This window comes from Apteryx mantelli, chromosome 9 (assembly GCF_036417845.1).
Source record: "Apteryx mantelli isolate bAptMan1 chromosome 9, bAptMan1.hap1, whole genome shotgun sequence".
In the NCBI taxonomy this organism is placed as follows: domain Eukaryota; kingdom Metazoa; phylum Chordata; class Aves; order Apterygiformes; family Apterygidae; genus Apteryx; species Apteryx mantelli.
The window spans coordinates 21,252,915-21,265,193 of NC_089986.1; the positions used below are offsets into that span (position 1 = coordinate 21,252,915).

At 38.7% G+C, this 12,279-nt stretch overlaps 1 protein-coding gene across 5 annotated transcripts in view; it reads left to right on the plus strand.

Annotated features, from left to right (window-relative positions):
- DOCK10 (dedicator of cytokinesis 10) overlaps nt 1–12,279 on the plus strand; it is a 171,995-nt gene that overhangs the window by 112,145 nt on the left and 47,571 nt on the right. For 4 of the 5 annotated variants that reach the window (XM_067301916.1, XM_067301913.1, XM_067301915.1 and 1 more), the window contains exons 17-24: nt 2,364–2,551; nt 3,196–3,261; nt 4,142–4,234; nt 6,126–6,249; nt 6,400–6,521; nt 7,154–7,240; nt 7,814–7,906; nt 9,831–9,949. In XM_067301916.1, the coding sequence (XP_067158017.1) occupies nt 2,364–2,551; nt 3,196–3,261; nt 4,142–4,234; nt 6,126–6,249; nt 6,400–6,521; nt 7,154–7,240; nt 7,814–7,906; nt 9,831–9,949 (892 nt within the window). The remainder of the gene's footprint in view (nt 1–2,363; nt 2,552–3,195; nt 3,262–4,141; nt 4,235–6,125; nt 6,250–6,399; nt 6,522–7,153; nt 7,241–7,813; nt 7,907–9,830; nt 9,950–12,279) is intronic. The other variant, XM_067301914.1, reaches the window with a different exon arrangement.

The window sequence follows — 12,279 nt, forward strand, 5'->3', positions numbered from 1 at the left end:
CTTAAACCATTTTTATAAGCCAGTTTACATTTTTTTGTGTACCTGGCCAAATACACCAGTGATACAGACCACACGTACCATCTCCATGTGAGATGAAAATCCAGGGGCCTCTTTCTGCTCTGCAAGGGATTAGACCAAAGAGCTAAATGACTGAGCCTCTGTAGCTTGCAGTGAAGAGCCCATCTCTGTAGGCAAAGGCTGTGATGTTCATGTCCTCTGTGAATTAGCACATAGGGGACGTGACTACCAGCAGGTTGCAAGATCACAGACTAGACAGAGAACTTCATTCAAAAGTACCTCTGGCATCAGTGCAGCAACTGCTAATATGGATTCTTCTAACTGGATCCTTTTATCCCTCCCCCACATTTCAAGGACCACGTTTCTCTGTCCCAGTGTTGTGAAAAGCTCAGGACTATTTGAATTTGTCTGTTAGAATTCAGAGCACTTGGTTATTTACAGTAGGGGATCCCTGGAGAAATAAAGATATCCATCAAGGCCTTTGCTTGTTAAGACTGTGTGTTATGTAAGGGGGCAAAAACTGTTGTGCTTGGGACTTTTCCACAGGAAAAAAAGGAAATAAATTAACAGTCACTGTTATTTTGATGTCAGTACAGTCATAGGCACATTTGTCTAGCTCATTTAGCTGCTCAAGCAGAGCAGCTGGGCAGTGTCAAGGTGGAGTTAGATTCTGTTGGGATGTAGCTAAAGAGTATTCTGTGTAGAAATAATGTGTCACGTGTATATGTTAAAATGAGTGCTCATCAGTTTTGAGACATCTTTACATAGTATTAGATAAAAATAGTTTCACTAACATTTAAAAAGCAATTTGTATTTTCAGTATTAAAAGAAACTGGTAGCTCATAGGCAAAATGGGCCAAACAGCATTGGAGCTCATCTTGTTACCTGACTTAGTATGCACTGTGATAGTATGAAGGCTTGGTTTTAAATATACATTGTAGTAAGGTGCCCAGTTCCTGTGGAAAGTCAATTAAAGTTCGTTCAGTCTAAACTGTAACAGCTTAAACAGTCCTTTGGTATTAGGAAAATTTGTCTTGCTCTAAGGCTGTAAAATCATTATAAAACTGTGACAGAAAACTTACTTGCTATAAAATTCATTGAAATCTGTGTGAAAAGTGACTTCAGTCAGCTTCGAGGGAAGCCCTTGTAACAGCAATAATTGTTCTTATAACACCTCCTTCCCACTGGAAATGTTAATCGTGCTTAGCTGGTGCTAAAATGCTTTATTGCCAAGAAAAGCCAATGAAAAGGAAGTTGGCCGTAGCTCTTGTCAAGAAGTTGCCAGCACGATTGTGCTTCTGGGGACTGACACTACTCCACATTAGCATCAATTTGCATTAGACAACAGAAGTGGGTCTTTGTTTTAATAAGGCTTTATTTACTGTAACTACGCTAAGAGCTGGAGCCAGTGATCTATCAGGAGATGTTGTCTGAGAGTGTTTAACATGATACAAAACTTCTGCCTTTTCTGCTGCATAAGGGGAAAAAGCTTTAGCATAGAGGAAGAGAAAACAGCTTTATGAAGCTTCTGCCTGTGCTGTGAGGTCCCTGACTGTTGCCCTTTGCGCTGAGCAGTTGCGGTCCCAAAGGCAGGGAAGAGGATGGCAGCTACTATTACTGATGTTTCCCTGCTACTTCAGAACAAAATACATATTAAAACCCAGAACCAAGACTCCAGTCATGCGGAGCGAGATCCTGGAGAATAGCTTGTGGCCTCGCAGTCAGTGGCAGCTCGCCTGGGAGCAAGCTGTTCAAATTGCTTTTCCTAGAAATGGCTCAGAACAGCCCCGAGTCAGTGTCCCGAACCCTCTCAGCTGCTTTCATGCAACCAGTCCTGGAGACTTCCATGCTGAGATTAAATGTCTCACGGGTTTAATGGCACAGATAAGCGTATTGGTTTGTGATCTATACCAGTGACCCTGCTGTCTGGGAGACAAAGTGCTTGTTTTCATCACTTGTTTCTTGAACTGATTTCAGGTATCCCAATTGCATCATATACTTAATCTAGTTCTGAGCCGCTTGTTTCTTCATTTCATTTACTAATTATTAGATAATAGAGAAACTTAAGAGATGCTAGGCTGTAAATTCAATTAGAAACAGTATCACTTCAGCTGTATTGAAAGTGTCAGTGTATCAGTGGGGCTGTTAAACCACATCTCAAATACTACATGTGTCAAAGGAATTTTGTCAGCACTGTGTTGTTTAACTTAAGTGAGATAAACCATTTGAGGATGACATATTGCAGTTCTGGATTTGACCCTTTGCATGTCAATATTACTTATTCTTAGTACTATGACTGTAAAAACAAATATAACATGATGATTTTCTTTTTTGTTCTTTTGAAGACTGTGTAACTTCATCTTTTATTCCAATCAAGCCATTTAATGACATAAAGGAGCATCAACCTACAGTGGAAGTAGAGGAGTTTGTACAGGAATCAACAAAATACTCTCGACCTTACAGAGTATACAAGAACCAAATATACATCTATCCAAAACATCTCAAGTATGATAGCCAAAAATACTTTAATAAGGTACAGTATGCGACCGATTCAGGCTGACATTGAGTAGGTGTTTATTCTGTGAGCACTCGTTGACATCAACGACTACTTGTCAGAAAGGATGGAAAAATGGTGATGTGAGTCACTGACCTGGCTTTTGATCTTTTTCAGTTTTTTGCGATCATAAAATTTAGGTACAATTGTAATGAAATAAACTTAGGGATTAAGAAACCCTTTAAGTTGTATCAGTGATTCAATGAGACGTAATATGGTAATAGCTTTTTTTGCACTCTTCAAAAGGGCTATATTTAATGAAGTGATGTATGCAGATTAAATGATTTTAGAGAATATTTTTATTTCTTAAATGAAACTTGAATACTACTTGCATTTTCGTGCTGATTGAAAATGAATTAAGGACAAGACACAAGTAAATGCTGGTCACTTTGTAATTTGCTTCTACACAGTTTATTTGAGGCCTAGCTTGCATTTTGCAAGTTCATCTTTGAAACATTATTTCTGATAAAATTATTGCAACTTGAAGGTATTTTAAGTTTTGATCCAGCATCTGCATGTTCTCCTAGATTTTGAAAAGAACTTATTTCACCCCTTATAGTTTGCCTGTGTTTTTATGAGTACTCCATTTCTGATCTAAATTCCAACACATTTCTGTTTTTCAGGCGCGGAATATAACAGTATGCATTGAATTTAAAAGCTCTGATGAAGAAGGAGCGAAGCCACTGAAGGTGAGCCATGACAAAAGTCTATTTGGAGAGCAGTGTTTCTAAGGACATTACATATAAAACCCAGTAATCGAGACTATACTAACCTGGAATGTTTAAAGAGTAGATGTTGTCATGCATTCCCCTGAATTTGTGCTATGGTTCTGTTTGCCTTTTGTTCACGAATCCCTCCAGCCCCGAATGCCGCTGGGCAGCGCTGGCTTTCCAACTGCTGGAGGGGAAAGAAGGAGAAAGTTAGAAAACATAGGATTTTTCAGTGCAACTTGCTTTAGCTAAAATTCACCATTCGCCAAAAATTCCTGTGGAGGTTAGGTTTCTAAGCCTAACACCTGATTAAAAAGTATGGGACGCAAAATTAGAGGAACTTTAGTCTTAATTCTTAACTTGCTGTTGACCAAGGGCTATTGCACAGTGTTGTTGTACTGTGGTTTCCCCGTCAATGAATGACGTTAATGTCGCTTAGTAATCAAGGACCCCTGGACTGGACTGTGCTGACAGCAGAATTGTTACCTGTTGTAGCTTTGGTAACATTGAGAGGTCAGTAAAGGTATTGTGCTGTGTTGAACTGGATAAAAATGAAAGAGCTTTTGTAAAGCCTTTTGCAGAGAAGTGTGAAATTGATAACAGTGAGGAAGTAGTCTAAGGACTCTGTGTTGTTTAGTAAAATACAGGATAAATTCCATGGAATCAATAGACTTTGCTGGAAATGTGTATAAAACAAATTTCAGGTGTGAACCCTTAAAAATGCTTCTTTTAGTATTTGATCGAAGTATTTATTAATCTTTCATGATATTGAATTCAGTGTACATGCATAGTAGATATATCAAAACTAGTGTTATCAGCAGAATTTGATAATGTAATTAAAGCATGTTACTTTTATCAGTGTATTTATGGGAAGCCAGGTGGACCATTATTTACAACGGCAGCCTACACAGCTGTGCTACATCATTCCCAGAATCCTGATTTCTGTGATGAGGTCAGTCTGTTTTCTCACTGATTAAATGTCTGTTACTCCCATGTTTGCCATAATACACACAAATATAGGTAAAGAAAGTTTGTGTTACAGTTGCTTGTGTATCTGGATGGAACTATGTTATGTCGATTTACATAGTCTCACCTTTTTTTTTTTTTAATCAGCTCAGTGAGTCTTTCCTTTTATACAGTGTTCGAAATACAGTTAAGATGCTGCAGAATTAATTAGGAACAGTCTAGCTCTCTAAAATGCATGTCTGGATTAATGCAAGAGTCCAGCTCTATCTCTGAACTTAAGGGAAACGGTAAAAGTTATGATGAAGGGTGGAGCCAGATGTCAGAACAAGTTCCTCTCTGAGATATAAGATCTGCACTGGGGCATTTTTTGTTGGTCCGGTGGCCTGAACAGAACGTACGATGGTGGGTAGGGGCTGCGGCTCATAGTTTAGCTGTTGCTTTGGGGGATGCAACTCTAGACCAGAGTTCATACGTTGGTCTTTGCCAAGTGTTAGTCGTACTTCATCTCACCAGGCATTTTTGCACTTCGCTGACACAAAGTATGATGTCTTTCTGCAGGTGAACTTACTTTCACTTTTCAGTGACTAGCATGTTTGGGGGCATGTTAATGTGCTGTTGGTTGTGTTGTGGGTTTTCCACCACTGCTTTATGGGTAGTGATAATGCTGGCAAACACTAGTAGTTAGCCAGTGTTTGTTTTGCCAAACTTTTGCCATGATTTTGGAAGACCTTTCTCTTTCACTTAAAATTTGCTTTGATAAAGTTGCATGAGCAAGACTAGTGGATGAAATATGACTACATGCAAAGTATCCATTTAAGATTCATGTTTAAGAATTGCGGTGGAACTTAAAGCATTACATTTTCAGAGATCTTGAACCCCCTGCTCATTTCAAGTAGTAGTTTGGATATTACCACGTCTGAAAATATGCTTGAGCAGATTACTTCCAACTTGAACGAAGAACTGAATTCAGGTCTCACCAGCTGATCTGGGTGGAAGAGGTGTGCACCTGTCCTAAATGTGCATAGTACTAATAAAAAAAACAGCAAGTGCAGTCTTGAAAATAATGTAATACATCATCAAAAAGGTTTTCTCGATCTTCATGTGTGAATGACCATTTCATATCTGTGCTTGTAGTGCTAAATTTTCACCCACAAGCTGATTTAACATGGGAAGCATTTACCAACAGTTCCTAAACCTTACTTTAATTATAGGACTAGCTTGAATAAGCATTCACACTTCCAAGGGGTCTTTTTCATTAGTTCTTATGGTAACATGTTTTGATTACTTTGTATTTTTATTCCGATAGGTTGTTAATATCTCAGCTCAACTCTGTAGGGGTTAGTGGATGACATGATACACGTTTTCCTGGATGGGATTTGTGGGATTTAAGACTGACTTGAAATCTTAAATAAAAGCTGATTTTCATGTCAGCCTTAATTTTTGCTTTGTTTTTTTGCCATGAAATGACAATGAAGCAATAGCAGAGATTTGTTTTTTATTTTGAAAGTCTTGAAAATATGAGAATGGTGACAGCTAGTTACAGCTGCTGCTGCTTACTTCAGAGTAGGGTCTTTCACTCTTTAGTTCTGTGCTCTTTCATCTTATGCTCTTTCCATCATAAATGCAAATATTCTTCCATAAGACAGAAAGGGGGGAAAAAACCTGTTTAAGTAAAAGTAATAGCTGATCATCCTAAACAATTTCCTTAAGAGAACATCTGTTACCCAGGTAGCCACCATGCAGACAAACAATTGCCAGCAAAGGCAGGCTGTACCTAGATCTCTGTGTAAAAAGAGATGTCACTCATTTAGACTATCTCTGATGCCTGGTTTAATTGATTTTTAAGCTAAAGTGAGGTGTAACATTTTACATTTCAGGTGAAAATTGAACTTCCCACTCAACTCCATAAGAAACACCACATTCTGTTTTCATTTTATCATGTCACCTGTGACATAAATGCAAAAGCTAATGCCAAAAAGAAAGAGGCTCTGGAAACACCAGGTACCTGTAGTAGAATTACTTTCAATTCTAAATGTAAATGATGTGCATTCAAATAAGGATTTCGGAATTTCTGGCTGGATGTTATTGTCTTCCTTTGAGCTTGAGGAGCCTGTTTTTCAGAGTGTCATACTGATTTGTTCTTGTGCGCAGTGGGATACGCGTGGCTGCCTTTGTTGAAAGATGCCCAGTTAGCTTCCCAAGAGCATAGTGTGCCAGTAGCAAGCAGCCTGCCTCCCAGTTACTTAAGCCTGCAAGAGCCTGCCAGTGGAAAGGTATTAATTCATACTTCTACATTATTCAAATGGCACAGAGCACTTGTTTTCACATGATTTACCTGAGATCAGGTTTGCGTTTTCACTTATCTGGAAGTATAAATGATAAATAGGGTATCTGTTTTAGACTGTTCATGGGCATATCATTGACCTAATGTATGTAATGATCTGTGAACCATACATTGCTGATTCGGGGGTGTATGTGTGAAAAGTGTATTTTATAACTGTGTATTCTTTAATATTATTACCTAATTTCTCCAAAACTTGGAGAGGTGGTCAAAAAGAACTCTCTTCACAAGTTCAGGCTGTATTACATTCATTCTTGGTTGACATGGTCACCAGGCTCTGGAGTGAGATTGTATTTTCCCACTGATACTGTCCAGTTTGTGGGGGGGTTCTGCCTCTTTGTGTTTGTTTTACTATGTCACAAGGACATAGATCTGGGCCCTTGCATGGTAATGTCGATGGGCTTGTGCTGAAATGCTGGTTTGTATTGCACCAGTTCTCTAGGTATTTATGAAAGTGCAATAGCCAGCCCAGTTCAGACGTGCGCGTGTGCAAAGCTATACAGTAAAAAGTGATGCAGACTTGAATAAGCAAGAAATAAATGGAGTTTTTTTGTCTTTTAATAGCAGATCGGCAGTGATATAAAATGGATAGATAGTGGGAAACCACTTTTCAAGGTGTCTACGTTTGTTGTATCGACAGTAAATACTCAGGTAAGCTGAATTTCCTCTTAGCTCCGTTACCTGCTTACCAGCCGAAAGTGTCAAGGAATTGCTAAATAATGCTTTCTGTCAAATCTTGTATGAATCTATTTGCCTAACATTTAAAGGTTATTTGAATGTAGGAGGGCAAGAAGACAATGATAGAGAACACCCTTTAAGGAAAAAGATAAATTTTTAAAGATGATAATAACAGAAAATTTGTAGAATATCAGTTTAAACAGCACGAAAATAAATAGTGAGCGCCACAAAGAAAGCCTGGGCATTGAAGGCCCCTAGACTGTGAGGAAAAAGCTCATTGCTCAGAACACTAAAAAAGGACTGGAGAAAGCACCTAGAAATACGTTGTAAGAAGCAAGCTGTGCTGGCTGATCGGTTGGGCTAAAAAATTTAATCTGTCTTTCCACACCTTATTTCTAAGGCCATAGGTACCGAGCGTGCCCTTTGGTATCACACGGTTGCTGTATCACACAGTTACTTTGGTATCACAAATTGCTGAAACCAATTTATTGAATTCTAATCCTTTCTATAATATGCATTAATGTGAACATTTGTTTATCATTTTAGGATCCATACCTGAATAACTTTTTCCATCAGTGCCAAGAAAGGGAAAAGGATTTCTCCCAGCCCCCTACCTCAACCTTTATCAATTCTTGTAAGGTAAAGTAGCCTGCAGTAGAGAACTGTGCTGTAAAATTGCAGTTAGGGCTTTCTCGCAAGTGATCCATTCTGCACAATTCTAAACAAGGCACAGATTTACCAGGATTACCAATTGGTCTGTGACAACTCCCTTCAGACCTGCTTGGTGTGATGGATGTATTATTAGTCGCAGAGCTGTCTCCCATCCCTTCTCTCACTTAGAGCATGGCTGCATCCTCAACTTTGATAATCTACCCTATGCCAAGTCTCAAATCCCATTAAAGGATCATGTGATGTTGCTCTAGGAATGTCCAGAAAAGGAACTGTGGCCTGTAGAGCTGCAGTATTCCTGTTCTCTCTTGCCTCAGATATATTGCAGCTTACTTCATACTTGTCTCTTCACATTTTCACTCTAAAAACTTGAATGTCACTCAAAGGGCTGTTTAGGCTATTCTGCATGTCAAGGATCTAAGGTCCTGGTTGCCTGTCAAGTTCTGAGATCAGAAACATACCCTTTCTGCAGAGATGAAACAAATGAGCAAGAATTGCGTTAAATGCAACTGTATTCAGCAGAGGTCAAAAGCCGTAGCAGTACATAGCAGTAGCAAGCAGATTAGAAGAGCAGCAAGAAAATTTAGTGCCAGGATGCTTGACCTATTCTTGAATGGCTGAATTCAGAGTTAGCGCTTTGCAGTCTGCTTACTGAACTTTAACAGGAAGAGAAGCGAGACGACTGGAGGGTAGCTGTGACATTTATTATATCACATCAGTAGCCTTGACACATAATACACATGACTTCTATTATTTTTCTTTGAAGTCTAATAACTGGATATTACCATTATGAGGTGTTTTGCCCCTTTCCTTTGTTGTTATATTTTCCTATTTCAGCGTACCTTAAGCAGATCTTATAAAGCTGTTTGAAAAAAATAATTTTGCCTTAACGTTTCAATAAATCATTACATTCTCTGGGCAATTTCCTAAAGGTGGTGACTGATTTTATTGATAGATGCAGGTAGACCTCAAAGGGATTGCTTTGTTTTTAAATACTGTCAGTTAGTGCTAGCTGATTTGAAGAAATGATTAATGGATATCTTTAAAAATCAAAGCATCAGGGTTATACTTAGATGTTATACCTCAATCAAATAAAGTCACTAACTGCGATTTTTCAGAAAGCGAAAGAGCATATGGGACAAAGTTTAAGAATCCATAAAAGCTCCAGAACTTTCTAGACAGGAAGCTAGTTATCTAAACTGCTAAAATTTCACTGTTTTTTACTTGCTATTTTTGTTTACCTTTTTAAAAATTCAGTATTTTTATTAAGGGCTAGAGATAATGTTTTATGAGACAAGGGATCAACTGTGCAATATAACCAAAGAATAAGAATTTTTTGCTGAAGTATTTTGACTTTTATTTATAAAACACTAATAACCTTTGAAAAAACTCTGGAATGATTTGGAAATGACTGAAAAATAAAACAGGGAGGGAGGAATTAAAAAGATTATTTTTTAATTAAGATCTTAATGCTCTCCTTGATCAGAGAAGATGGTGTAATGTCAGTTCAGTCAGGTTAGACTGTAATACTACCTTCTATCAGTGTGCTTTTGACATAAATATTTTATCTGCAACAAGTTCAGTTCATCAGCTCTCAGCATAGAAGGAAGGATTTTTTTTTTGAATGTTAAGAAATGAATGTCTTTTTTTAATTCCAGGTAGGACAAAATGTTGGAATTCTGAAATCTAGACAATGCATAGAGTTGTGTTGGTGGTCGTGTTTAAAACAAGCTCCATGGGGGACTGGTCCTCCACCAAGTTGCCCTGTTTTCTTACTGCTATAGCTCCAGTGACTACGCTACATCTTACCTGCTGATGAAGCAGCGAATCAGCTTTCATTGTTTGGTGGTTTGTGTAGGAAATGTTTCATTTTTCTTCCTTATGTCCATTACAGAATTTGCTGAGGATCGAGAAGATCCATGTAATTATGAATTTTCTTCCCATAGTCCTGAATCAACTCTTCTGGGTTTTGGTGCAAAACAGTGATGATGAAGTTACAACAGCTGTGACCAGGTATCTGAATATTTTCTATATGGGGAAGAGAATTCATCTGAAGCACAAATGTAGATGTTAGTCCACCTAGAGCTGCTTTTATTAAGGCTGACCATGGCATTTAGGTTTCAGAAGAGGAACTCAGCTTGCTAAGAATGCCTGCCTCCTAGCCTAACACAAATCTTTGCAAATAATTCAGATGACTTAAAAGAGCATGAGATATCACGTGATTGACTGATATCAACCAGGAAACTATTGACCATGGTGGACATGCCTCTGTAATCTGAGGTAATCATAAGTAAAGAAAAGGACTCATTCTCCAGGAGCTAAGTGGTTCCTGATGAAGCTGAATATCAATTCTGGTTTTTGTTTGGGTTTGAAGATGTGGAGTTCCTCATAAAAAGAGCTCAGCATCTTGCAAGGTCCAGTGCAGTCAAACAATCAGGTCACACTCTTCTGGGGCGTTTTCTAGTTAGAGTATTTGAGCAATAACTGAAAAGCAATGGAAGCATTATCCAGTGAGCTAGCAAAGAGCTGGAGTGATTTGAGTCTCACCTCTCACATAATGAGACTGTCTTTATTGATACTGTTAATCAGGGCAGCAGAAAAAAATACTGGAGAGATTATTATTATTATTATTCTCTACAGGAGGGCAGAAAGTTGCACTGCATTTTTCCTTGGCCACACTGGTGTTTTGGTTGTACATCTGCCAGTAGCTGAATATTGGGACTGTAGCTAGAAGGAAAAAATAGCAACTCTCAGCCCTCAGTAAGCCTATTAGACTCATCTGCTTTCAGTGTTTCTTTCCTTCCTCAGATTGTTCTTCAGAATTAATTCCTGAAAAAGGATTAATTAGGAAAATTTAAAGGAGCAAGGAGGCTGAATTCCTCATCTTAGCCTTGGGAAGCTAGAGTTTCAGTACTTCATCGAAGGATCTTGGCACCTTGCAGGACAAAGCCCAGTTTTACCACACCTAGACGCTAGGGTTAGAAGAACCTTAGCCCTGTCATCTTGCCTGTGACCATGTGTTTCATAACTGCATATTGTTTTCAAAGGAGCAGAGGCGATCAGACCTTTGCTCGGGACCCTGTTTAAGCCCAACAAATTAAATGGCTTTATGGCCAGGCAGAGAGAATGAAGGACTGTCCCAGGCTAGAATTCAAGTATCAGTTAACTGACTGGAGAACAGATGCTATAAAAAATGCTATTTAAAAATTAAATTTAAAGATTATATTGAAAAAATGAAAGGATGCCATTTCTTTCGTACTCTAAATCTTGACTATACACCCATTTGGCAAAAAATGGACTCTCAGTGCTTTCCTTGTCTGTGTGGTAGCTTTTGTGCTAGCTTTGTTGACGTCAACAGGAATATGCACATCTTCTGTGTGTGCCATTCATTGATGTGTCCTATATATGGACACATTGTATTTTGTTCTGAATAGCTTGAAGCAGCTTGTGTTGAATGTATTAAAAGCAGCAACAGCAGAATGAGAGCACAGAATTGTTTGTATGCTGGGGGAAAAAACATTATCCTTTTTTTATTCTCTCATGGTTATTTACTTGTCTTAGTGCCCAGTCATGCCATCATTTCTCTTATCTTTGCCAGAACTTGCATCAATTTCAAATCGGAGCAAAGGCTGAAGAATCAGAATGGAAATAACCAGTTTTGTCAAGGCTTTTGTGTTTTGCTGAAAGTCTTAGTTCTCTTAACAACAAGAAATGCAATATTTGAAAAATACTGATTTTAAGAATTACAAGGCTTTTGAATCCAATAATAAGAATTAGCAGAAAGCACTCAAATCACCAAGCTAGTAGAAATGACTTACTTGTATGCGGACCACACTCTGGCAGTATTTCTATTGGTGTATTACATATTAGTAATCTATTTTAGCTGCGCTATTATTAACAAGTGCCCTAGAATTTGAGATCTAGCTCACCAGTTTTTGACATTTAAGAGCCACTGAACTGCCCCTGCCCCGCTGGGGTCTGCCCTCGCCGCCCTGCGCAGCACCGAGACGGGTGCCCTGCGCACCTTGTGCTCCTGAGTGCTCAGGCGCTTGGGCTGTGGCTGAATCTGAGGCTGTGTGCAAACAGGCTGTGCGGGAGAGAGGTGAGCTGGGGATCGAGCCAAGGCGTGTGTTTGTGTTTGATTAACGCTGTAGACATCAGAGCTTTACAGAATTACCAAGATCTGAGAGAACCTGGCAAGCAGCATTCTCAGAGAACAGGGATCTCGCTTCCCTGTTTCATTAACATACTCTAGTTTTCCTTCTTTTTAATCACTCAGGGTTAATATAAGGTTAGTTGACAGATATATTCTGTTGTAGTGACATCAATATCCGTACAGGTGT